At 47.4% G+C, this 23,551-nt stretch overlaps 2 protein-coding genes across 2 annotated transcripts in view; one reads left to right on the top strand and one right to left on the bottom strand.

Annotated features, from left to right (window-relative positions):
• Positions 1-1,182: 1,182 nt before the first annotated feature.
• Positions 1,183-10,627, top strand: LOC126541406 (cathepsin B-like). The gene is made up of 8 exons (XM_050188170.3): positions 1,183-1,278; positions 3,216-3,349; positions 4,279-4,488; positions 4,989-5,104; positions 6,163-6,392; positions 8,854-8,970; positions 9,765-9,893; positions 10,491-10,627. Exons 2-8 carry the CDS (start codon positions 3,221-3,223, stop codon positions 10,574-10,576), a joined length of 1,017 nt encoding a protein of 338 aa, XP_050044127.1. The 5' UTR covers positions 1,183-1,278; positions 3,216-3,220; the 3' UTR covers positions 10,577-10,627.
• An 8,370-nt stretch (positions 10,628-18,997) lies between these two features.
• The window catches only part of LOC126541265 (phospholipid-transporting ATPase ABCA3-like), a 32,279-nt gene continuing 27,725 nt past the window's right edge, over positions 18,998-23,551 (bottom strand). The window contains exons 7-9 of the mRNA XM_050187969.3: positions 22,837-23,445; positions 20,297-20,594; positions 18,998-19,511 (exon numbers count right to left, since the gene is read on the bottom strand). Of these exons, the coding sequence (XP_050043926.1) occupies positions 19,221-19,511; positions 20,297-20,594; positions 22,837-23,445 (1,198 nt within the window). The 3' untranslated portion in view covers positions 18,998-19,220. The remainder of the gene's footprint in view (positions 19,512-20,296; positions 20,595-22,836; positions 23,446-23,551) is intronic.

Raw genomic sequence — 23,551 nt, 5'->3', positions numbered from 1 at the left:
CTGGAAGGAAGCACATGGAACAGCATCCAGATACTTTCAGGAGTTTAACGTTTCGCTCGTTAATCGTGAGAAAGAGAGAGTGAGAGAGACGTTTGACAAAACTAGGCGAAGTAGAAGAAAAGATGAAGCGCTGCACACTACAAAGTCGTTAAACTACCGGCAAGACATTATGCTAGAAAACTCCAGTGTATAGCAAGGACAAAATAGAGGGTGAAAGAGAAAAAAATGTGGTGAAAGAATGAAGCGACAAGAGAATAGCAGGTAAGTCAACCAAACTGTGGAAAGAAAGATATGTCCAGAGAAATATGACTGAAGCGAGCATAATACACGCACGCACGCACGCACGAAAGCTAAATACTTCATAACGAAAGGCGCTGCTCAGTTCCTTTTCCTCCTTCTTACTTTTTTTTTTTTTTTTGAAATCCATCAACCAACGTGATTGTTCCCAGCGGAATATCAAGTGCAAAAAATCATAGGGCTTCTGCCCGTAACTCAACTGAGGTTCTAGTGCTTGCTGTATATTTCAGTTTTTTTTTTTATTATTGATAAAACACTTGTGCCCTCCCCATAGCTATGTCCTGTCCTCTGCGCTGTTTGTACATGGTCTTTCTTTTTTTTTTCGAAAAACAAATCTTAGCTAGTAGGCTGCTAGGCTTCCGTACACTTCTGTCCAGTTCAGGGAGCCTGCCAGTTACAAGATGCATTAGGATTCTAATGAATAGCCAACCGGACACTTAATCTGATTGACCACTGCCTTTCACCTATGGTTTTTCCCTTCGTTTTTCTCGTATTCGAGGGTGACACCCATCATCTGAGTCATTTATCTGCCACCCACTATACGTGCCTGGAAATAGCGAAAGCTATGTATACCTCCAATCGTTCCAACGCCGCGCGCTGAGGACAATTAAAATTACAGCGAAAGCGTTCGAGTGATTTCTTGCTGGTATTTCTCAGAATGAAGTTTGTTTCATTCAAACACATGGTCGGATTTCTCATTGTTGGGAAACGACCTATTTCTTATAAATGTGCCTCGGACGTGCACCCGTAGAAATTGTCGGGTTGTCACATGACACTCGTATTGCTTGACCGACGCCCCGATCGACGGCTTACCGGTCGGCGGCTCTACGATAAGATAGCTTCATTGTTGTAGGTCCCAAGCGGCTACATGCCATGGCAACCACCCCGATAAGACGAACAGAGCTTGCTTCATCGCTGGCAGCTATAAAAGAAGGCCCACTTTCGCTGATTGACCAGGGGGCGTCTCAGGCCGAAACGGAGGTAAGAGGCATGCTTGCGAATCCACGCATATACTTGGAGGTGAAAGTCCGCAATAGACGAGATTTTTATTAATAATATGGTAACTTCTTGCATTGCATGCAAGTAGTGCAAAGAGCTCAGTGCCAAACGTTTTTCAGCCTCATAAATAGACATTTGCGTGCTGCCGTTTACGCTTTTACTTTATTCGCTGAAAAATTAAAGGCGCAATAAGATTTCCGCTAGTAAAGGCGGTTTCGTTGTAGTCGTAGTCAGTGCTGTAGCTTGTAGTTGGTCGTATTCTAGGCTTGCTGTTAATGAAAGAGCCGGTGGGAGTCACCTTATCAAGCAGATCCTGAGGCTGATGTTGCTGCACATCGATATATCAATATATTATCCTAAATAATTACCGCCAATACAAGTTCTAAGTCGGGCTTTAAAGAGAGGTAATTGTGCATCTGGGACCCTCCGATAAGGAATCGAATTCGGCTACCTCTTCGGTAAAATTCTACGAATATGCTGCCTAATGAAATCTAAGCCGTGACGAAAATCGAGCGACTAACTCTAGAATGCAATTTGAAAGAAATGCATGGCAGCAGTGCGAGCTACGCAGCAATCACAATGTGACTAATCTTTAGCGTACATGGCACCTAACTTTCACGACGTCGTTTGAGACGATCCATATGGAGCGCTGGGCTAAGGTGCCTTTTTAGAAGCAATGATGTAACTTCCTAGACTACTTTTATGAGAGTTACAACCTGCCAATCATGATCTATCAGAACCATCATCTCGAGGCCTTAGCTATCTATGATATGACGCCATCCGTGGAGCTCTATAGTGAGGGTGTAATGAATCCGCCCTTATTGCCATCTTTGTGATCTGGTTATCTTGCCATAATCACTTTGTCATATCTTATTAAGCATGTCGAGCTTCTTGACAATGTACGTACTTTCTGCTAATTTTTCTTCAGACGCAGATAGGCATTTCATAATTTTCTGGCGCTCACGAGAAGTCAGATCCTAGACTTTCTTACGCTTATAGTACGCGGATGGAAATGTGGGCGGAGCTTCTTACCATGTGACCGGCCAGCCATAACCAAAGCGCGTGAGGTGAGAGCGCTGTGCAGTTTAAGCACGCTGGAAATTTATTTCATCCTCAATACAAATACGTTCACTCGCGTAAGGCAGTTAGGCGTTTGTCAGAGAGCTTGTAGTAAGGCGTGCTTCGACACTTAGCATTATAAGAGCAGGTAAGCAGAATAGTCTGCGGATAATTGCGAAAGAGGAAAGAACGGCGTTTCCTCTGAAGTCATCTGCTTAAGTGTGCCAGTGAATATAACCACTCAGTCTTAGAAAGTGTTCGTTGCCGACGCTCCATATCCACTGGATTTTACATGGATTACTGGTATTCAACGGATAGTCGTGTTCGTCATCGCTACTCTTGCAGTGCTCGAGCAGTTAGAGTAGTTAATTTTTTTTATTGTTTGGATTACTTCGTCTTTAATTAGAGACATTTTTCCACAGTAGAAGCAGATTTACTTTTGGCGTTTAAATATTTGCTTGCCTTCCTGCAGAATACCTTTTCTTACTTCCCTGTCGACGAAGGTCACCGACTTGCACTCGCTCAAACATATTCTCTTTTTTACTAAGCGACAGAAGAGTGAAGTATGGCAGTGACAACTATTTTACTCTTTTTGACGTCGTGTCCAAACCTATACGACAGTTACAGCTTGTATCAGAATGTATTTTCTGGTGTTATCACCACGCTTGTGTGAAAAACACTGTGGCGAATCAAAACTACCCCAAGTAAGACCTTAAAAAAAATGTAACAGTGCAACTGAGATAAAGACGAGGGCAAACATGCGAGACAGAACCTTACTCGCAGATTGACTGCACTTGAAGGCTTCATTAAAACCGAGTGTGGTTATCGCTCCCACTATTCCTTTCGACACCTTTCCACAGGCAGCATGAAAGTTCTCATAGTGTGCACACTGTTCGTGGCTGCGGCGCGAGGTCGCCTGATGGCCCCGTCGTCTGTACAGCCGTTGTCCGAAGAAATGATAAACTTCATCAACAACATCAAGACGACGTGGAAGGTGAGCCTGTTGGCTTTCTCTCATCTCCTTGTACGAAGATTGCATATTTCTCTTCGAAATCAAACTGACGCTGCTTCCAATGTCGCGAACAAATTTATCTTTTGGTTTTTCCTGCTAATATTCCCCAAACAACCTACTCAGACAATGTGCGTGGCACAAGAATAAGTGTAAATAACACATTTACTGGTGAATATTGGAGAAGAATATCTCTATACTGATTGCTGTGATGTGCAGGCATGCTTCGCGCACTTACCGGCATCGACTCCGCATAGGCAGCACGTGCTATGAACTAATTAATTAATGGTTAGTGAATGAAGCTTCGTATAATTAGTTACTCAACAATTGTGGTACATTTACCAACGTAATTAAGCCGCCACGAATTATGGTTTGCCTGAAAAAGACGTTGTCATTCCCGATGTGGCGTGTTTGGCTTTTTATTACTTAAGTAGAGGATGTCTCGGCCGTAACGTAAGGGAACGGTTATCGCGCAGCACGAAAAATACGCGCCGACGCTACACCAAAAATGTGCTGGCGCTGCGTTTTCTGCGGGTTTTTGTGTCACAGAATCTCCGCACCATGCAGTAGCAGATATGCTGTGGAGATCTCTGATATCCCTGGGGCATCCGTAAACCACTTTGATATGCTCGAATCAACGTGGTCCTTGCTTTAGTTCTTGCTTTAGGTCATGCTTTGCCTAATAGAGAAAGTTTCGAGTGCCTATTTTTGTATTGCTAGGAGTAGTATAGTCGCATTTTATTTCACTGAGCGTGCAGCAGCCGGTTTGAAATCTCACTGTCATCGTTATTTTGCAGTCTTTCGCTTTCACCCTAAATAATGCCGTCCAAGCGACGTGTGCCCTTTCTGGCACTATCGGAGAATCTGTCTTATAGCTGCTTTTTAAAGATTATCGGTTCAACGCCTTCGCCCAGGCTGGCCGGAACTTCGACGAGAACGTTCCTCTCAGCTACATCAAGGGGCTGATGGGCGTACACCCTGACAGCAAGAACTACAGGCTGCCGCTCCACTATCACGACGAGATCCCTGATGATCTGCCGGAATCGTTCGACGCCCGCGAGAAATGGTCCCACTGCGACAGCATCCACCTTATCCGTGACCAGTCCACGTGCGGGTCTTGTTGGGTGAGTAGAGGGAAGGCGCTCTCTCGATTCGTGCTCCTTCTTCAGTACCAACTTAACAAGGGGGAAAAAACAGCTTAACAACGCAGCAATTGCTTACGACTTATCCGTTATGGGTGTTCGCAGCCGACATATGCAGAGTGCGACGTAGCGCATTTCGTATCAGCCATCGCAGAAACAACTTAACAACGCAATCGGTTACGTCGAATAAAATTTCGATTTTTTTTTCATCCCAATCAGTTCTCTGTCAGGACAAGCGTCCGTTCCTATAGGCGACAAGTACGGGTGCCTTTAGATTATACGTTAAGCGTCACTTTGTGCCGTGAAAGTAAGTTTGTCACGAGGCAATTCAGTCGGTACGTACTACCGAATAGTGAACAGGAAATTTCCGCGGCTGTCAGTCTTTCTCGAGCTTAAGGCATCAAAGGCGTTCTATTGAATTACGCATTGCTGGATGACATGAGTCACAACACGGCAGCGTAAGCTTATCGGTTGCATCGCAGGCGTTCGGAGCCGCGGAAGCCATGTCCGACCGAATCTGCATCCACACAAAAGGCAAGGTGCAGGTGAACATCTCGGCTGAGGACTTGCTCACGTGCTGCGACAGCTGCGGTAGCGGGTAAGTTGCATGCTATATTAACACACATCTAAAAATTAAAATTAAATTAAATTATGGGGTTTTACGTGCCAAAACCACTTTCTGATTACGAGGCACGCCGTAGTGGAGGACTCCGGAAATTCCGACCACCTGGGGTTCTTTAACGTGCACCTAAATCTAAGTACACGGGTGTTTTCGCACTTCGCCCCCATCGAAATGCGGCCGCCGTGGCCGGGATTCGATTCCGCGACCTTGTGCTCAGCAGCCCAACACCATAGCCACTGACCAAGCACGGCGGTTAACACACATCTAGGTCACTTTGATGTCCACACTGTAACCCGAATGATGTGTACTTTTTTGGCTACATCAAAGGCGCTGGCTGATCGCTTGGTCTCTAGAAATCCATTGGGGTTGTATATATTAGCTACAAAAAAGTTATAACCTCGGCTTGCGTAGGCATTTCGAAAACAGCTCAAGTTCTCTACTCGGACCGGCTCGTGACACACCGCGACTATTTTCACGAGTTAATAATTTGAAGGTGAAGTGCAAACTTCACACAACGAGATTTACTATGACCGCAATGACATCGCTACAAAAAGATAGATCGTGATACTTTTTAATTTGGTACACGACAATTGTTCGTTTTAAATAGCTTTGTTCTGACCTCCTCTACTAGGAAAGAATGCACTTACTTGCCTATTATTATTATTACTATTATTATTATTAGCTGTGCACCGAGGTACTGCAGTGGACGTTTTCACGGTAAATCAGTGTGCCTTCGAATGCTGCGTTGTTTCATTTAACTTCTTGCTATCGCCGCACGCGCACGCACACACGCACACGCACACGCGCACACACACACGCGCACACACACACACACACGCACGCACACGCACACGCACACACACACACACACGCGCGCGCACACACACTACATATATATATATATATATATATATATATATATATATATATATATATATATATATATATATATATATATGACTTTCTTGGCGATCTTAACTATCTGTTCACTTTCTGACTTCTTTGTCATCTCTTGCTCTATTCCTTCGCGATAGATGCAACGGCGGGTATCCCTCTTCGGCATGGCAGTTTTACAAGGACGAAGGCATCGTTAGCGGTGGCCTATACGGTACCGATGATGGCTGCCAGCCTTACTACTTCCCGCCCTGCGAACACCACACGGTTGGACCACTGCCTAACTGCACAGGAATCAAACCAACGCCAGAGTGCGTCCAGACATGTCGCAAAGGCTACGAGAAGAGCTATACTCGGGACAAACACTTTGGTAAGCGGATTTCTCTCTCGTAACGTCTCTCAAGATTGGGTGAATTCTGAGAGCTGTGACCTCGAACTACAGGTCGTTCTGGCTCATATGATAGTGCCTGTTGTGGCTTGTGCGCGACCAAAGCCCTCTTGGCCTTTTCGAGTGAACCGAATTGTAGAACACGATGGATAAACGTGTGGGTGTGCTCATAATGGTTTTGTTCATGCGCGCATGCGTGTGCGTACATGTGTGCATGCACTTGTGTGATCTACCCTTCCGCTACAGGTCGAGTTCACAAAGATTTGTATTCGTAAGTGTTCTCTGCCATTAGACCGTCGTCTTCGCTGAAAATATTTCTAGCATCAGAATTGGCCCGAGTTTTTTTTTTTTGCGAGCGATTGTAGTGTAAGAGACCTTTGCAGATATACGGGCCGGAGATTAGCGTATCCTGCCTGCAGCCGAGCTTTCGGAATAGAACGGACAGTTCGGAATGCAACTGGACCATGCTGCATGTTACTGGGCCAGATAACTTCAGCTGTGTATTTTCAAAATTGTCCGTAGACCATAAGCTTCACACCACACCATGCTGATTGGTCAAAAGCAGGCAATGGTTTGTAGACTTTAGCGAAAAGTCGAAGGGAAAGAATGGTAAGAAAAGTATCCCCCTTGTAAATGGTACAAATGCACTTTCTCAAATACTTCGTTGGTGCGAACCAAACTACTGGAGCGTTCTAAAAAAACAGCAGATTAGACCTAGGAAGGAAGGACCACAATAGAAGCCAATTAGAAAGTTTAACAACACAATCGAACTTTCGATCAGCGCCTTTTTCTTTTATATTGGTGTCGGATTTCTGAGGCCATTTAGGAGGCGGAAAAGCAGATTCGCGACATTTCCCTTAAATCAGGGAATCGATTTTTCATACAATCACGTACCACTTATTCTACCCTCAGCTCTATCTAGTGCATGTGCAACGTATAGCTTTCTAGCGGCAAACAGAATGATCTGGCGTCCAATTGGGATTGACTGTGCTGTTTTCTTATCCCTACCTCCGTGCTGGAGGACAGCGCAAAAGCCAGCCATCAGCAGCCAGCGACCACTCCCGTATTTAGATTATGATCCCTCTTAAGATACTGTCTTTGTGCGTCTGTAGCCAACTCTCAAATTTTCTGCAGTGGACAGGCAAACGTCAAAAACAGACGCCTTGCAACAAAGGCTCTTACAGATGTTCTTGGAAGAAAGCATCGAATCCCAGGCTATTAACATGTCTCGTCCATATGAGCATGCTCATATAACTTGCCGAATAGGTGCATTTGTCTGTAATGATGCCTGACCTGCGGGCGAGTGTACGACAGTACTCAGTATGAGCTCTCTCTGCAGCCTGCTGCTAAAGGCCACGGTTGCGCGCACAAACGAAAAATTTGTGAGTTATAAGTAGTTACAATTACTGGTATCTGCGTCACCAATTCGTCATATGTCGGTACGGCTGTGCAGTTTTGGGGGCCGAGACGGCGGATGTGCATTGCATACTGCCGCACGTGTACGGCTTAACTTAGCGCTTTGAAACCAGCCGCGGTAGAAAACCGCAACAATTTGTCAACAGTCACGCATCTCTGGGAATAAAACCTTCGAAATTTGGCCGTGGCCCATATATAGCCCATCATTTGACGCACTGTACGACATCACCAGTCTATGCATTCTGAAAAGGGAATTGCCACCTGCATTACATTGACATCCGTATGTATGCCTCACAGAATGAATGTTTATACGTCGAAATCATAATTCACTTGAGTAACCAGTACTCAAACATGCCTCTAACTCAACGTTGCTTATGGTTCACTTGTTGAAAATGTCTTGCGCATACAATTTTTGTAAATGTACCTTTCCTGCCGCTTGGCCATGCATGCGTCGTTTGTGGCGTGATAAATCATTCGCACTAACGTGATGCAAAGCGCGAAGCAAATACTCACAACATCGGCACATATTGGCGTTCGTTAATATATCCCAGATTAAAAGCATTAATCCCGAGTAGTTAAAGTTTCCTTTACATTCCAATGCACCAGCCTGGCGCCAAGAAACAAAGGACCGCGCTGCCCTGATGTATTACCTGGGCCTCTGCGTATTAGTGCAAGCGGAACAAAGCTTGTTGCAATGCTTCCTTGTGTGCAAGCGCCCGCATGTGTAATATCAGACGGGGGGGGCCCTCGCTTATTATTTGCTAATACGCTAGGAGAGGGACCAAAAGCACCGAACGCGCATAGTGAAGCGTAAAGCATTGCTGTAAGGAAAAGAAAATAATATATCGAAACAACGTCTGCATGCCTTCAGTAGTTTCTTCTCGGAGCTCCTGTATCTCCTGTCTTTTACTCGCATTACTTAAACAATATTACTGTACATTCTGTTATAAGAAACCAAAATGTCTTTATCTTGTGGCGCTTTGCTGTACCTTAATAGGAAAATGTTCACTGTACTTTTTTTTTTCAGGTAAAAAAGTTTACTCACTCTCCAGTGACGAGACCCAGATCAAGACTGAAATATACAAGAATGGTCCTGTGGAAGCAGACTTCACTGTCTACGCCGACTTCCCATCGTACAAGAGCGGTAAGGGCAACTTGATGGTATAGACACATCCCTGCAGTTTGTCGAGTACTTTGTTTTTTGCTTATTATCCCGTCGCGAAATTGAGCAGAATGTTTTTGTTAACCCCCGAATCCAGTGGAATCTACTTAACGAGGTTCAAATGTTGCCTTTCTTTATTGCTATTTTCATTTTTTTCTTAAATATTTTTCTTAATTTTTCTTTTAGCGATTGATAAGTGCTCTGGTGAATTTTGTGTAACTACATTGTCCGTTGTGTTCTACGCAGAAACAGAGTAATTGAATACCGTCTTGACTTAACTACGAGCACTCCAGCCTTGGAGAACATTTATGAGCAGTAGGATGAATAAAAGTAAATGCAAAATTATCGAACTTTTCGAAGGTGCTTTTGTATGCACGACTCCGTCTTCACAATGCCGTTATGTGAACGTGAAGTCATATCTTGCACGACAAATTGTATGAATCAGTTAGCTAAAAACCGCTAATGAATTTTCATTTTGCCGGGGCTATAGAATACAATTATCGGTAGTATTTTAGCGTTCCAGTGTACAGGATAATAGGTTTTTTTTTTTTTTCACTTTCATGTCTGACGTACTAGTGAGCTGCATATACCGCCAAATTTTAACAGAGGCCGATGTCAATCCTTAAATTTAGCGTCGCAATCTGATCTTAGCAGAAGCGGGAGCTGTTTTCAGATATATTATCTTTCAATTACTGTTATCTCAAGCAATATTATAAATGCGTATTTTTTTAAAGGGTTTACATTGAAGCATGTTGCTGAACTTTGTCCTGGCGCAGGCGTTTACCAGAGGCACAGCGAGGATGAGCTGGGAGGTCACGCAATCCGAATCCTAGGCTGGGGCACTGAGGACGGCGTGCCATACTGGCTGGTGGCAAACTCCTGGAACGAGGACTGGGGAGACAAAGGTGAGCGTTCTAGATGAAAGTAACCACAGAAGGCACTTCCTTTTCTGCCAAAGAGCTGCGGGCCGACGAATGGACTAATCTTGCTGTGATTACGAATTCTTCCTCTGATATCACATTGTTTCCTGACCGTATAATCTTCAGTGTTATCCGCTTCGACGCAATATACGCTTGTAGGTTTATTCGAACAGCGAGATGGGCCGAGGACAGGCAAACGCCCACAATAAGACTAGCGCCGACTGCCGACGAAACCTGTCATGGTTGCTTGCTTGTCCTCTTCCCATCACGCAGCTTCAATATATCTTCGCGATGAACCAAGTCTCCTGAATCAAGCTGTCACCAGTATAGGCTTTGCTTATTGTGTCATTACCTCAATAATTGTTCACCAATGAAAGCTTCGGGACGACTACTCTAGAGCGCTTGTTCCACCTTATGCCTCGTATAAAGGCTGCAGGAAGGCTACGATTAAACTTACTCTATACACACGCGCGGTTTCAAATTACAGGCTTCACTAAAATGCGATTCCTGTATGACGCATGGATATTTCAGGGCCACGCGCAGAACGGCTTAGAAACTTAATACTCGCACTTATTCTTTCAGGTTACTTCAAGATCCGCCGGGGAAATGACGAATGCGGTATTGAGGATGACATCAACGCCGGCATTCCCAAAGAGCCCAAGGCATAGTCAACAGAATCAACGTGGATTGTAAATAATAATAAAACGTTACGTTTTGAATGGGTGTCTAATTCGTTTGCACTTCTTCGAGGACAAAGTATTCGTGTAATGATGCGGATTGAAACTCTCAGCAAAAAAAAAAAATATATCTAACGCAGATGCGACACACTGTGGGAATCGAGGTATTGCGAAGCATCTTGCAGGTAGCTATAGCTGTCAAGCATGGCTCGGGGTTCTGCGAAGCGCTACCAGGTCGAGCAGCGCGTTCGCATAAGTAGAGCAGTTGTGTGTGCACGTGTGACGGGAACGTGTCTGCGACGACGGTGTCGAGACGAAGACATGGTTTCTGAGTCGGCCGTTCGACACGAGTTTACGACGTGCCAATTGTTATGTTCCACATAGCCACTGGGCGGGCAAAATCGACAGAAACATGGATAATAATTTAATCTGCAAGTGAGGGTTATACGATCGTAAGTACCTTTGTATAGGTGACGTGGTGCATGCTAAAACGACAATCGCATCTGCAGCGCGGCGAAGAAACGTGAAAACTTGTTCGACCTCGGCGACAATGCATGATAGAAAGTCGCACACCTTCTTCAAGGCTTTTCTTTCTGCAAGTACTCTACGCTGCAGCGTTAGCTGCAGCGAATAAATTAATGGGGAACGTGAGCCAATCCCGAAGGCGGGTGCAGTCTAATGCAGCGTTGTCTCTCCGCGATATCGTATTCCAGTTGATTCCGAGTCGCTGCGAAAACACAGGGAACGTCACTACAGATGACATGGCGTGCTCAGCTTACCAAGATTGAAGACTATCGCTACTATACCTCTAGCGGATAATGACGCGCGTTGTCTTTTAGCAAGCTCTGTAGCCGAATGTCCAGAGAAACTTCCATTCACTAACGGTGCGGAAAGCTCCAGATTATATGCATCAGACCTTTACATGCAATTCACCATCCTTATAAAAACCAGCCGGTCAATGGAAACATTTCACAGGCCGGATTGTACAGAATACGTAACTTGTGTCGCCGCCTGCCGGCAGTTGCAGAACGCAGTGCTTCAGGGAGGGCTGCCGCTTGTTGCGCGCTCATAAAACCTTGGACCTGGATATATGGTCGCTGTCCTTCTTTTTACTTATACCAGAGGTTTACAAAGTGGCAACGTTTGTTGCGGGGAGCATTCTCTTTTTTTCATCTTCTTTTTCGACACTAAGCTTATGAGAGAGACCTCTATTCTTCCTTCCTTTATTTCAATCTGACGTCTAATGCATTGGGTTCGTAGAGTACTTGCAGAAAGAAAAGCCTGTGGCTCGTACCCGCCGTGGTTGCTCAGTGGCTATGGTGTTGGGCTAATGAGCACGAGGTCGCGGGATCGAATCCCGGCCACGGCGGCCGCATTTCGATGGAGGCGAAATGCGAAAATACCCGTGTACTTAGATTTAGGTGCACGTTAAAGAACCCCAGCTGGTCGAAATTTCCGGAGTCCTCCACTACGGCGTGCCTCATAATCAGAAAGTGGTTTTGGCACGTAAAACCCCATAATAAAAAAAAAAAGCCTGTGGCTCGTGTCCAACGACGAAACCAACCGACCGAGAAAATTCGCCTAAATCCACAAATCTTGGCCTTCTTTTGGAAGTCATTGCTGCGCTAATGCGCGCTATAGGTGAAAATGATTCGTCTTGTCACATTCGAGAGGTGACAGTGCGCGCTGTCACCGGTCAGAGAGCATTCATGCAAGCGCTGTGCATGTGGGCCGTCTGTCGAGCCTGATCTCGCTGGTAACCAGTAAGCCTTGTGCGCATGGTGTGGACGGGCGCTCACACGTACAAACCAGTTCTCGTTCGCTTCGTCAAATGCAAGGCAGGAACAGTGCTGGTGAAAGTGAGTCGCCTTATTGCGGCATAATATTACCAGGACGAGGCAATGACCAGCACCGAGAAAAATTACACACTGTGCAAGCACAGCCCGAGTAATCGATTCTCACAGTAATTGGTTTTCATGTTACGTGATTGTCGAAGCTACCGAGAAATCAACGTGAATCCAAGTTAGATCACTTCAACCTGGCTGTTCATGTCAATGGCCTACCAGAAACCTGTCTCGCTTGTGACAGCTACTGCGGTGGTTCTGCTGTGTCGATGCGCGTGTTTCTGCTCTTCTTACTTCTGATTTTAGCTATGACAAGGGCTTAGCCTTTTTTTTTTTTTTTTTGCAATTGCACTGCGGCTCATAGGCATTACGCAGGGTAACGCGTGCATCAGTTGGACAACTCAGTTTACAACATAGCTAATACGACGCGGTAAATGCTCGGTACGACATACTTGACGGCTAGAGAATGCCCATTACGGAATCAGAAAGGCGGTGCCAGTATTGCGCGATTCACGCGATAAAATGAAATCAAACAGCTCAAAAGATGCGGTGTAGACAGACGAATGAAACGCAAGTAATCAGCCTTTATTGAATATCAGTTGCGTAATGCAGGAAAGATAGTCTGCGCAGAAAACACAAGCGCCATTTCATGACAGACAAGTGCAGTCGGCAGGCTGTCACACGTTGAATAAGTAGCGTATTTCGGTCAAATGTAGACATGCAGAAGGCCCGATAACACAAGACTCACCATGTTGGCATGCATGTAAAAAGCTTCGCTTATCTCCCAGTCACATTGCTCTCTGTAGCAACCTAAGCACGCGCAGTGTTTAAATACGGTTGACAACGCCATTTTTTTATAATGTTCTGCCAAGAAAGTCGCCGTGAAGCCCTCACGTAGGTACCTTCCTACAATCGATCATTCCCACATTGCCCGGTTTGCATGTTGTAAGAGCACCCACATGAAAAGGGTAACCCAGCAACGACCACGTCGTCTGTGCATTATAGTAAGCATCGGGTAAGTTTGTTTTCCCATTAGTAAAGAGCGGAATGTTTACTGCGCGCACGGGACAAACCTTTACTCCATTTTCAAATGCTAAACATTTCTTGAACATTTGCCGCTTTGAGAGTATATATCTAGACGCCTACGTCTTGGTGGTCTGATGGTCGCTTCGTTAACTTGGTATTTGTACCGAAATTAGCATAGTATGACAGGAGTGCATGACAAACATAAATTATTGATCATGACACGAATAGCACGATATGTATGTCGTGTTGGTCATGAAACGGTCGCCTATGTCTTCGTATTAATATAATTAAATGAAAAATGTAAATGGAGAAAATTGTGGAGCGACATGAAACACTCCCGATACGGCTTTCTCTTGCTGAATACTTGCTACATAAAAGAGTTCATTCGAGCGTGAAAAAAGCACGCAAATGCACCCAAAATTTTTGCGCGACTGCCGCTCGAGGCACTTTGCGTGTATTCGCGGGCTTCTTTCACGCTCGGACAAACACTTTTATGTAGCACGTATTAAGCAACGGAAAGCTGCATCAGAAGAGAAACTTGGGCGAGTTGGTGGTCATTCATGTTTCGGAAATTAACAGCGCAAGACCGGCAAGGACGAAGGAAAAGAGGAACACGTCACTGGCACCGGATAGAAGACAGAGCCCGATGTACAAGAAATGAACTGTACTATAGCCGGATACAAATTCAGAAAAAAGGGGGCGTTTACTCCTCCGAGGCGGATGCACACGTGTATCCACCAATGGGCGCGCACTCTGAATCGACGTCATGAGCCGGACGGCCGGTGACCCCGCCGTCGGAGAAGATGGCCGCCCGGGCTTCGAAGTGGGCCGAGTCAACACCACCTAGATAGCACAAGGCCTGTTCACTACGCTACATGACGTCATGCTACTTGGCCCGAAATTTCCATTGCCAAGGATGGCGTGACGAAAGGGGCGACGTCAAAGTCGCTGTTGCTTACTCGGGAGCATACCCATTAGATTCTATGGCAGTCGGGCCAGGTAGCATGACGTCATGGATAGGAGTGAACAGGCCCTGTGCTATCTAGGAGGTGTTGGCCGAGTCGCGTCAGCTGTGCGCGTCAACCCCTCGCGGCAGTGAATTCCCAAACTGTTTGCGATTGTCTATCGTGCCGGAAATATTGCTGCGAGCTTACGATCCCACATTTGTGCCGCGTGCGTTTATTCTGAGCCGTGATCCGGCGAAGGAACATTGCAGCGAGCATCGCTGGCGCTGCGCTACGCTTTGCCTGAAAACAGGATCCCGCGGTGACCGCTACGAACACACATCCTGCGTGTTTGTTCCATGTTGTTTTATTTCGCTCCCGAGTGAAGTTACGACGAGAAAAGTTTTCCAAAGACTGGTGCCTACTGTTAGCGGCGGGTGTGTTCGTTACTGTGTCGCAGCGTTTTTCGTCGGACGGGGTGAAGTGATGGAGCAAAACCATCCTCAGGAGAAATCAGAAAAACCTGCGCGCATGAAACAAACCTACGAGCGTCTCAACAGAAAATATTTGCAGAAGAAGCCTTCAACGCAAATATTTGTCGCCGTAAACTTAGCGTGAACGATCATTGTCAGCAGTGAGATAGCCGAGCGTCTAGCGACGGTGTTCGAGCGTTGTGTAGTACCGTCGATTGATTGCTTTCCACCAGTGCTCACCGCGCGCGCAAGCTGTAGAATGCGCGCTGTGGCATAGTCGCGTATAAGTTGTGTTGCCAGCTATGCGCTGCTTTTCGATCCTCGTGATATGTTGCAATTAAAAATTCCAAAGACAGTATTAAGAGAACGGTAAAAAAAGCGTACGAGAAGGTAGGCACAGCAGCTTGTGAACCCACTCCTATAACACCTCTACCCGCGGCTGTTTATGTTCCAGGCTGTGCTCAGGCTCCCTGTTACGCCAATACGTGTAGCTTTGGAGGATCATGTTGCGTGAATCACTGTTCTGGATGTGACCACTCTTGTTCTTGTCGAGGTTCCTTGGTGGTGTGGACATCGAGGCGACACAAGGCTCGTTCGGCAACAAAGGATCGCATTCCGATGTCACCTCGCTGGGCTTCATGACGGAAAACTCGCACGGAATGCCTTGCGTGAACTGGCGAGACTGCAGGCTCGCAAAAAAAAAAAAAAAATGTGCGAAGGAAAAAATTTGCGAATAGACAAAACCAAAAATTATAAATTTTATGCTATTTAACACCAAGAGTATTTAAAACTGTGAATGAAGCATTTTTTTACCTTTCCTGCCTTGAGTATTCACGCCCCAGGTTCGTAATGGTTGCGATAAATGCATTGTTTAATATAAGTACTTGTTCAATAGCAACTGATTCATTGTAAGCGCGGAAAAGTAGCAGTAAAGGTGCCGTGTGCATATAAACAAGCACAAAAGCCATGCAGAGCTGCTCTTTCTACTTTTGTCAGTTGCGCAATGAAGCTAAGGAGCAGACGACGGGCAGCGTTGTGGAAGGCACGGGGTTATATTTCTGTTGCTATCCGGCATGTGCTGTGGCACATGAGAGCTCTACTAAACCAGTCATCAAACTACAAATGTCTTTTTTTATGCCGAGAACTGCGCGTTTCGGGAGCACGATTTTTTTAGTGGGATTATTTTAGTCGCGGAGGCAATCGGCTGTCGCGCTTCGGTCATCTGGGCGGGGCCTCTCCTTTTTTCTAAAATTGTATCCGACTGTAGAAGAGAAACTTGTGTGAGTTGGTCGTGATTCACGTTTCGGAAATGAACAGCCCAAAACAGACAAGGACGAAGGAAAAGAGGAACACGACACTGGCGCTGGGATAGAAGATGCACCCGTGTCGTGTTTTTTTCCTTCGTACTTCTCTGTATTGCACTGTTAATTTCCGAAACATGAAAGCTGCGTGGAGAGTTTTTCATGTCGCTCTACAATTTTGTCATTGACATTTAATTATAACACATGAGAAGTTGATTAATTAAGAATTATCGAATTAGGTGGAATGAAAAAAACTTTGTATCTGCCGAGCGACGGCAAACGACATTACGTTGGTTCTGTGCAGCTGCGTGGAATTCGCATTTTTAAACTTTGGCTAAAGTTAGCTGGAACACCTTGTATATGGAAAGCCACGGCGCACCTACGCACGGTTAAGAGCAAGCAAGCAGCCGAAACGTCCTCCACGAAGTACGGATAGCACGCACGAAGTGAAGGAGCGCGCGCAGCAGCCGAGCGAGCCGTAGATAAATATAAAAACCCGAGTGCGGAGCAATGGGAGGGCCTGCTCACCAGCAGCGAGCTCACCGCCCAAAGGGCAATGGTGCAGCACGCGTGCGAAGTGGCCAGGCTCAGTGGAGCCCTGGAATAGGGGCACACCCGTGCTGAAGAGCCAGGCAGCAAGCGCAAGACGGCTCACCGCTAAACCCCTTGATAGCATCAATAAAGTTTCTCTCTCTCTCTCTCTATCTCTCTCTCTCTCGCGCGCGCGCGTCCTCGCGGCGACGTCGCTCGTGAGAGGGTGCCACTACAATTTTTCGCCGCTATTCGCCGTTACGCGTTCACTCCAATGATCGTTTTGATGTCCTCCGGTGTCCGCCGGTGCCCATCACGGGAATACACTAATGATTTACGAAAAAGAATTGCAAAGAAGGGAATATTCTCATTGTGCCGCAAAGATCCGAAGACCAAATGACTGGCAGTGGCAGTGTCTGTTACGATCGGCCTGCAGGGGTACTGCTATGCAAACCTATCTCAGCCCGCTGCAGTTGTTTCGATCGACCCGCAGGGGTAGCGTCCTTCAGAGAACCGGTGACCCTGGCAACGCTAACCGACCATGCACTTTCTTTGGAGAACTGGAGACCACGCCAAAGTTAATTAACCATGCGCCTCCTCGTACAGCCCAGCGGCGTCGGCCAGGATAGCCGTTAGGCGGGCCGAGTATTGTTGGTTGATTCGCCGTCGCCATTATGGTCTATTTGCAGCAAGAGAGCTCCTCGGAAAAGGTTTTGCGGTGCGTTTTTCTTCGGGCCCCAGGATTCGTCACAATCTGCTGACACTCGTGGCGGCTACCGAAGAAGTCAGCTCTACAATTAAGAGGCGCCGGCTGGGGTCAAGCGTGACAACCTAGCTACGAGGACCCGCTCAACTCGGTGGGTTCTGGGAAGTCAAAGTGCGTACGTGAGTGTCTGAGCCCTCTCCCTCAAAGGCGGATCGACTACACCTCCAATGACTGTGGATCGTCGGATTCGACGAAGGTTGGACAGCAGTTTTCCCTCACTTAGGGTTCTAGGGAGGACAGTGTTTTTAATCAGCTATGTGCTCGACAAGCGGTGTGCTTGGAGAATATTGTGCTCGTTGTGCTGTGCGCTTCGTGGTGGGAGCTTCATGCTCCTTTTTGCAGTCATGCTAAGGTGTTGAAATGTATCTCCTATTTTAATGTAAATATTGTTATTAAATCCTGTACTCCTAGTTCTCGAAGAGAGAAAGTTCCTCCCTACAACTTCCCAAGCGTGGGTGAGTTGGACGACGGCATGGGCCAGCTACCACATAGTTCATGCCCAGCTACAACCCTTACAACTAGATGCCAGCGGTGAGGTCGTCCTCCAAACCTAATAAGCCCAAGATTCTGCCTCTCGGTCACTCTGTCGATGTTAAAGCAGCAGAGAATACTAATCCTGGAACAGCGCGATTGTGCCGGCCGCTGCTGTGATTGTCTAACGCGCGCTGTACATGCGTGTTCTTGATAGAGCTGCCGGCCGAGCCTGTTCTAGCACGTCGCCTTCCCAGTTGCAGTGGCGACCCTATAGTTTATTTAATGGCAATGATTTAACGAGTCCGTGACGCCTTCATTAGTCTGCTTCTAACGCTCGGCTTCTCTTGTTTGCAGGATGTATGGCACCGACGCCGTTTTGTGTTCTTTAAGGACATGCCCTGAAGACTAATGGGGTAGCCCAAATTTGAGAAAAATTGAACGAAGTTAGCAGTATAACACGCTGAAGGGTCGGTTTAATGAAGACCAGTGGCGAAGTCCGACAGCTAATGGGTGCAAGAAAAGTTTTTTTTTTTCTACTTCAGCACCGGAATGCGCAACTTCCACGAACAAATACGGCTCGTTTCCTTTTACTTCTCGAAATGCGATCGCGCCCCACAAATGTTCCCTAAAAAGGATTTCGGTCATGAAACAGTGCAGGGCTTACTGCGCATTATATTTCAACTATCGCGTCACAGCTTTGCGTTACAGGCTGTACAAATTTTTTACAGCATCATGTGATAATTAGCTTTTATAAGATCACTCGTGTGATCAATTGTGTCTTATGTGGTTTGTACATATGCGACCAGGAAAATTTGACCGTAGGATCGAGGATGGGGCGGGGAAAGACACGGGTTCGCAAGTCTTGGAAATCTGGCGGGGTTCGCGCATAGCTAAGCCAGAATAACGCCACATTGCAATTAATGAAGTGGGGTGAGAGACGGTAAAGAAAAGAATACGCTCTTACATCAAGGCATACCTGCTAGCAAAAGCTTCGAGCGCACACAACGGCTTCCGCACGTTTTCTTGAGCTCGTGGAAAATACGCGGCACGATATAAGTAGCGGCCGAGTAATTACAGCAGCCCGCATTTTATTCTGCAACGAAGGCTGCTTCTGCGCGCCATGTCAAAGAAAACATTGGACAAGGCACAGCAGATCGCGTACATGATCGGTAATGAACCGCTTTCTTGTTCAAATAAACAAAGAAAGCGCGTTACAGATGCGCTCGTGGGCAGCTCCGTTGGCTGCGACTGCCCGGCGGTCAGTGCAGCGGAGCCGTCACGACGGCACGACGGGTCCCTTGAGCGGCACCACCTGGTACTTGGCGACCTTCAGTATGACATGCTCGAGCGTCACCTCGCTCAAGAGTATGTCGTACGTGTACTGGGCCAGGTGGTGCTTCAAGTTGGCCAGCGTCTGCGCTAGGTCCTTCCACGGCGGCATCTTCTCCACCTCGTACTCGACGAAGGCCGTCATCTGGCCGGAGAAGAGGACCGCCGGGAACGCCGCCCTCACCATGCTGTCGATGGCTTTCCAGGCCTCCGGGTTCCCGTACGCCTCGGGCTTCAGCTGGGAGAGCGGTGCGCAAACGCTCTTTTCGTGCAACCTTTGGGGTTATCAAGCGATTTCCTCGATAGATAGCTTTTGGGGGTGTCGTTACGAGAGTTCGTTGAGTGGCTGAGCTAAATTTTCTTGGATGCATCGTTGTTTACTAAGTAGCGGCAGTGACAAGAGCAGCTCGTGCAGCTCGTTCGTTCCTAGTGGACGCACAGCACCTCACTTCATCTACGAAATCGCTTATCATGTCAGAAACCGCAAAAGAAAGCAAAGAAATGAGAAGGTCAAGGTATGAGTGGCACTGTCTATATTCCTGCATACATATCGCAAAAAAAGCTGGTTGGCAGTTTCAGAGTGGTGGCTTAATACAGCAGTGGACGTAGAGCTCTTAACGTCCTTACATGTGGTTCTTAGTACAGGTTTCTACTAATGTTTTTTGCAAAATGATTATCTATAGGAACCTTAAGCTAAACCAGTGGTAGTGGACGTAGCAAGAACAAGTCACACTATTAGTCCTATTTTGAGCATGCGAACCCAGGCTCCTGTACTTTACGGTGCCAGGGCACCACGCCTTCAATTGATCACTTTTCGGGTATCGCGTCTAGTGTGCGTTCCTTAAGTTGTCTTTTTCTTTTTTTTTTGTGGGGGTGGGGCAGTGTCATCACGCCTCGTAGTACCAAGAGTACACAGACAGAACACCCAAGGCTCTAGTGAAGAGTCTCGTAGCTTATTCATCGCACCCAAGCAAAAGTGTCCCCAAAGTAATCGACCTAGAAGAATGCGGCTGCCTCACTAACCTTGACCCGGAGCACGAATCCGCGGCACAGCCTGGCGCGCAGCTGGCTTAGGCTTCCGATGCAGCGGAACAAGCCGTCCACCATAATGGCCATGCGGTCGCACATGATGACGGCGTCGCACAGGCTGGTGGTCACCACGAGCACGGCCGACTTGCTCAGCTGGCGCAGCATCTGCACCGACTTGTAGATGGTGCGCTTCGCGAATGGGTCCAGGCCCGTCGCCGGGTCGTCCATCAGCAGCACGGGAGGCAAGCCAACGACGGCCACGGCCACGGCCAGCTTGCGCCTGTTGCTCGCGCTGCGCATTCGATGCGAGATGCTTCAGTAAGTACGAGTGTGGAGCGTGTATAACACTTGTGCTTTTTTTTTAACACCAGACAGGCATACTCCGGCAAGCAAACTTGTACACACTGTGCCCGCGCGCTCCTATATAGGGAGGCCGACCCTTGAATAATTCCTACCAGGAAAGTTATTGCTCAGCCCAGATATCGGGTTTATTTAGTCTGTTTCGTCACCACGCATCAGTCCAATATGCACCCTTGGCTTTAATATAATAGGCGTCGCATCTCTCCAACGTCTCCTGCATCAAGATTGTTTTCACTTCACAATTTCCTTCAAAACTAATTTGACCTCGGTAGTCCGCGGCTAGCTCCCGTGAAACCTACTGCACTGCTGAAGTGATTTGCACTTCCTATGGCGAGCTTGGACATTAGTCGCAGTTTCATGTAATTTTATATGCGTAAGCTTTTCTACGCCTACCCACCGAGGAAACCCGTCCGTCCGTCGCTTAAGACGATCGTTTTCGAGATAGGGCCGGCAGAAGCCAGCGAATTACCTTCGTGCTGGCTGTCGCTTCAACGCGAACTAAGCTACAAGAACACACCACGCACGAAGCTATCACCACTCGGAACGCTGTGTCCCCTTCGCCGTTCGCTTTCAAGATAGGGCCCGCGCGTCTGGCTGCAACGCGAACTAAGCGGCCGGAACACAGCGCACGTGAAGCTATCAGCACTCGGCGCGCTCTGTGCCCAGCTCAGACCGCTTTCAAGATAGGGCCCGCGGGGCCGCGCCATATGCCGCCGCCGGAGTACGGTTCATCATGGTTGATAATGGTTTGACGCGGATTGTTAAGACGCTAAAGAGCGATAACGGCTTATAATGATCGAAACGTCATTCGCGCACCTGGCGCCACCACCTGCAGTAGTTTGTTTGCGTCATGAATTCACCTTGCGCTGCCGTTCGCAGCAGTTCGTGTCGTCGTAGCGCTGTCGTTTATACTGGCCGCATCAAGTTTCATGACATTGATAGTGACACCGGGCTGCGTGAATATGATCGAGTGGCACAATGCTTACGCATACTTAGACAAATCGCAGAGGAGTTTCTGCATGAATGATATTTTTTATTTAGCTTCAAAATTCACCTGTAACTACTTTTAATTAGAGACGACATTATTCTCGTGTAAAAAACGATTTAATGCAAAAGAACCAGTTGTTTACCGCCAAGGTATGATACAGAACGTGAAACTGCGAAAGGGTCAATCACTAATCTATTTGATGAGCCCAACGCCACCTGTCCTGCCATCACTGGACCCAGAAAGAACTATGCCCGCATGCTGAAGCAATCCCCTCCTAATTAGTGTTAAGTAATTATTTAAGTAATCGAGGCGCCATCGACCGGCCTAAGCAATCGTCGTTTATTTGTGAGCGTCCGTACAGGAAAATAGCTATTCATGAAAAGAAATTGCGCCAGTGAATTAATTTCAGCGAAGGTATTTTCAGTGGGAGTTCGATAGTCTAAATGCCAATACTTTGATGTAATTCTATTCACCGCCCCTGTCAGCTTATAGCCGTCATTTCAAGTGCAGCTTTACCAAAAATGTCGCATTCGATCCTGGCACAAAAGTCGGAAGTACCTTTCCTGTGCAGAAGGTAGCCTTTTTTATTTCCGCGGTGTCCCTTTCAAGGAATGGAAACTGCAAGAGTTAATGCAGAGCAAAGTGTGCTCTAGGGATACTGAACCTCAACAACTTATTGCATAAACGCTTGGTAATAAGTGCTTTGCGCACAATGGTCTCAAGGCTAAACAATATATAAGCCTAAAAAGACATGGGGGCGATAGCTAGAGAGTTGTTGGGCTCACACTCAATCTCCTGCTCGAATCTCGCTGCGCCAAGCTCACGACAAAATTCTGCCGACGCAAATTTCTTTCAATGGTGCAATGAACCATGACTGAATGGTTGCGCCGCCAGATAATTCCGGAAGCGCTTGTAACTGCGACAACACGCTGTATAGTGCCCCTTCTTTCTTATCTTCGATAAAATGGTGAACTGAGCCTGGTGGTGCGGATTCCTGGCGAGGAAAGCGCGAAGGGACAAATACGACCGTTTGGCCACGCTCGTGTTGTATTCTTTAGCTGAGTTTGTCCCTTCACAGTTTCTTAGATAGGAATTCGCTTACACGTGATCTACATCAATGACTTGTTTTAAACCCCGGAACTGCCGTCTCTTTGCTTTCACAAAAGCCCCATGCGGACACGTCTACCTGCAGTTGTCGATGGTATCGTCCGCAACGGCCTGCAGATTGAGCAGTGCGAAGAGGTGATCGATAAGCGTGGCCCGGTTCTTATGCTGGACTCCGCGGATGGTGGCATGAAGCACCATCGTTTGGCGCACCGTGAGCCGACCCAAGAACGCGTCGTAATCGGGACACAGTCCGATTGACTTCTCCCAGCGGGCCACTTCCTTCAGTGACACGGTGCCGATGTAGGCGGTGCCTCCGCTCGGGGGCTTGAAGCCCGACAGAACGTCCAGGAGGGTGGACTTGCCGCAGCCCAGCATACCCATCACGGCAAACGTCTCGCCGGGGTCCACGTGGAAGGTCACTCCACGGAGGGCGGTTGTCCGGCCGTACACCTTCTTCAGGTCCAGCGCGACAAGCGAGGGCTTGTGAAGGTCCTGCCGCGCAAGCAGCTTTTTGACGTAGTTGAATTCCGCAAGGACGTCCGGTGGCGTCTTCGCCGCTGGTGGCGTCTCCGCCATGTCGGCCGGTGCAAACCAGTGACGCATCATGGCTTGCTCGGCGAGCACGAGCAGCAAGAAACACACCAAGCCTTCGACCAGCATCACCGTCATCTCGGTCATGGCGCCGTCCCTGTGATGGGCGCAGAGAAAGGTTAACGGAACTGCCAGTAGGAGTGACGAGATATGTTGGGGCTAACAAACCAAGTGCCCTCGCAAAATGAGCCGACATAAGCAAC

The sequence above is a fragment of the Dermacentor andersoni genome, chromosome 2 (genome assembly GCF_023375885.2).
Source record: "Dermacentor andersoni chromosome 2, qqDerAnde1_hic_scaffold, whole genome shotgun sequence".
Lineage (NCBI taxonomy): Eukaryota > Metazoa > Arthropoda > Arachnida > Ixodida > Ixodidae > Dermacentor > Dermacentor andersoni.
The sequence above is the reverse complement of the archived record's forward strand: the minus strand, read 5'-3'. Positions and strand labels throughout refer to the sequence as shown.

What these genes read in the sequence shown, in the direction of transcription:
- LOC126541406 (XM_050188170.3), top strand. Translation starts at nt 3,221, where the DNA reads ATGAAAGTTCTCATAGTGTGCACACTGTTCGTGGCTGCGGCGCGAGGT. An exon ending in TGCGACAGCTGCGGTAGCGG is followed by an intron (nt 5,105 to 6,162) that starts GTAAGTTGCATG and finishes CCTTCGCGATAG; the next exon opens with ATGCAACGGCGGGTATCCCT. An exon ending in CGAGGACTGGGGAGACAAAG is followed by an intron (nt 9,894 to 10,490) that starts GTGAGCGTTCTA and finishes TTATTCTTTCAG; the next exon opens with GTTACTTCAAGATCCGCCGG.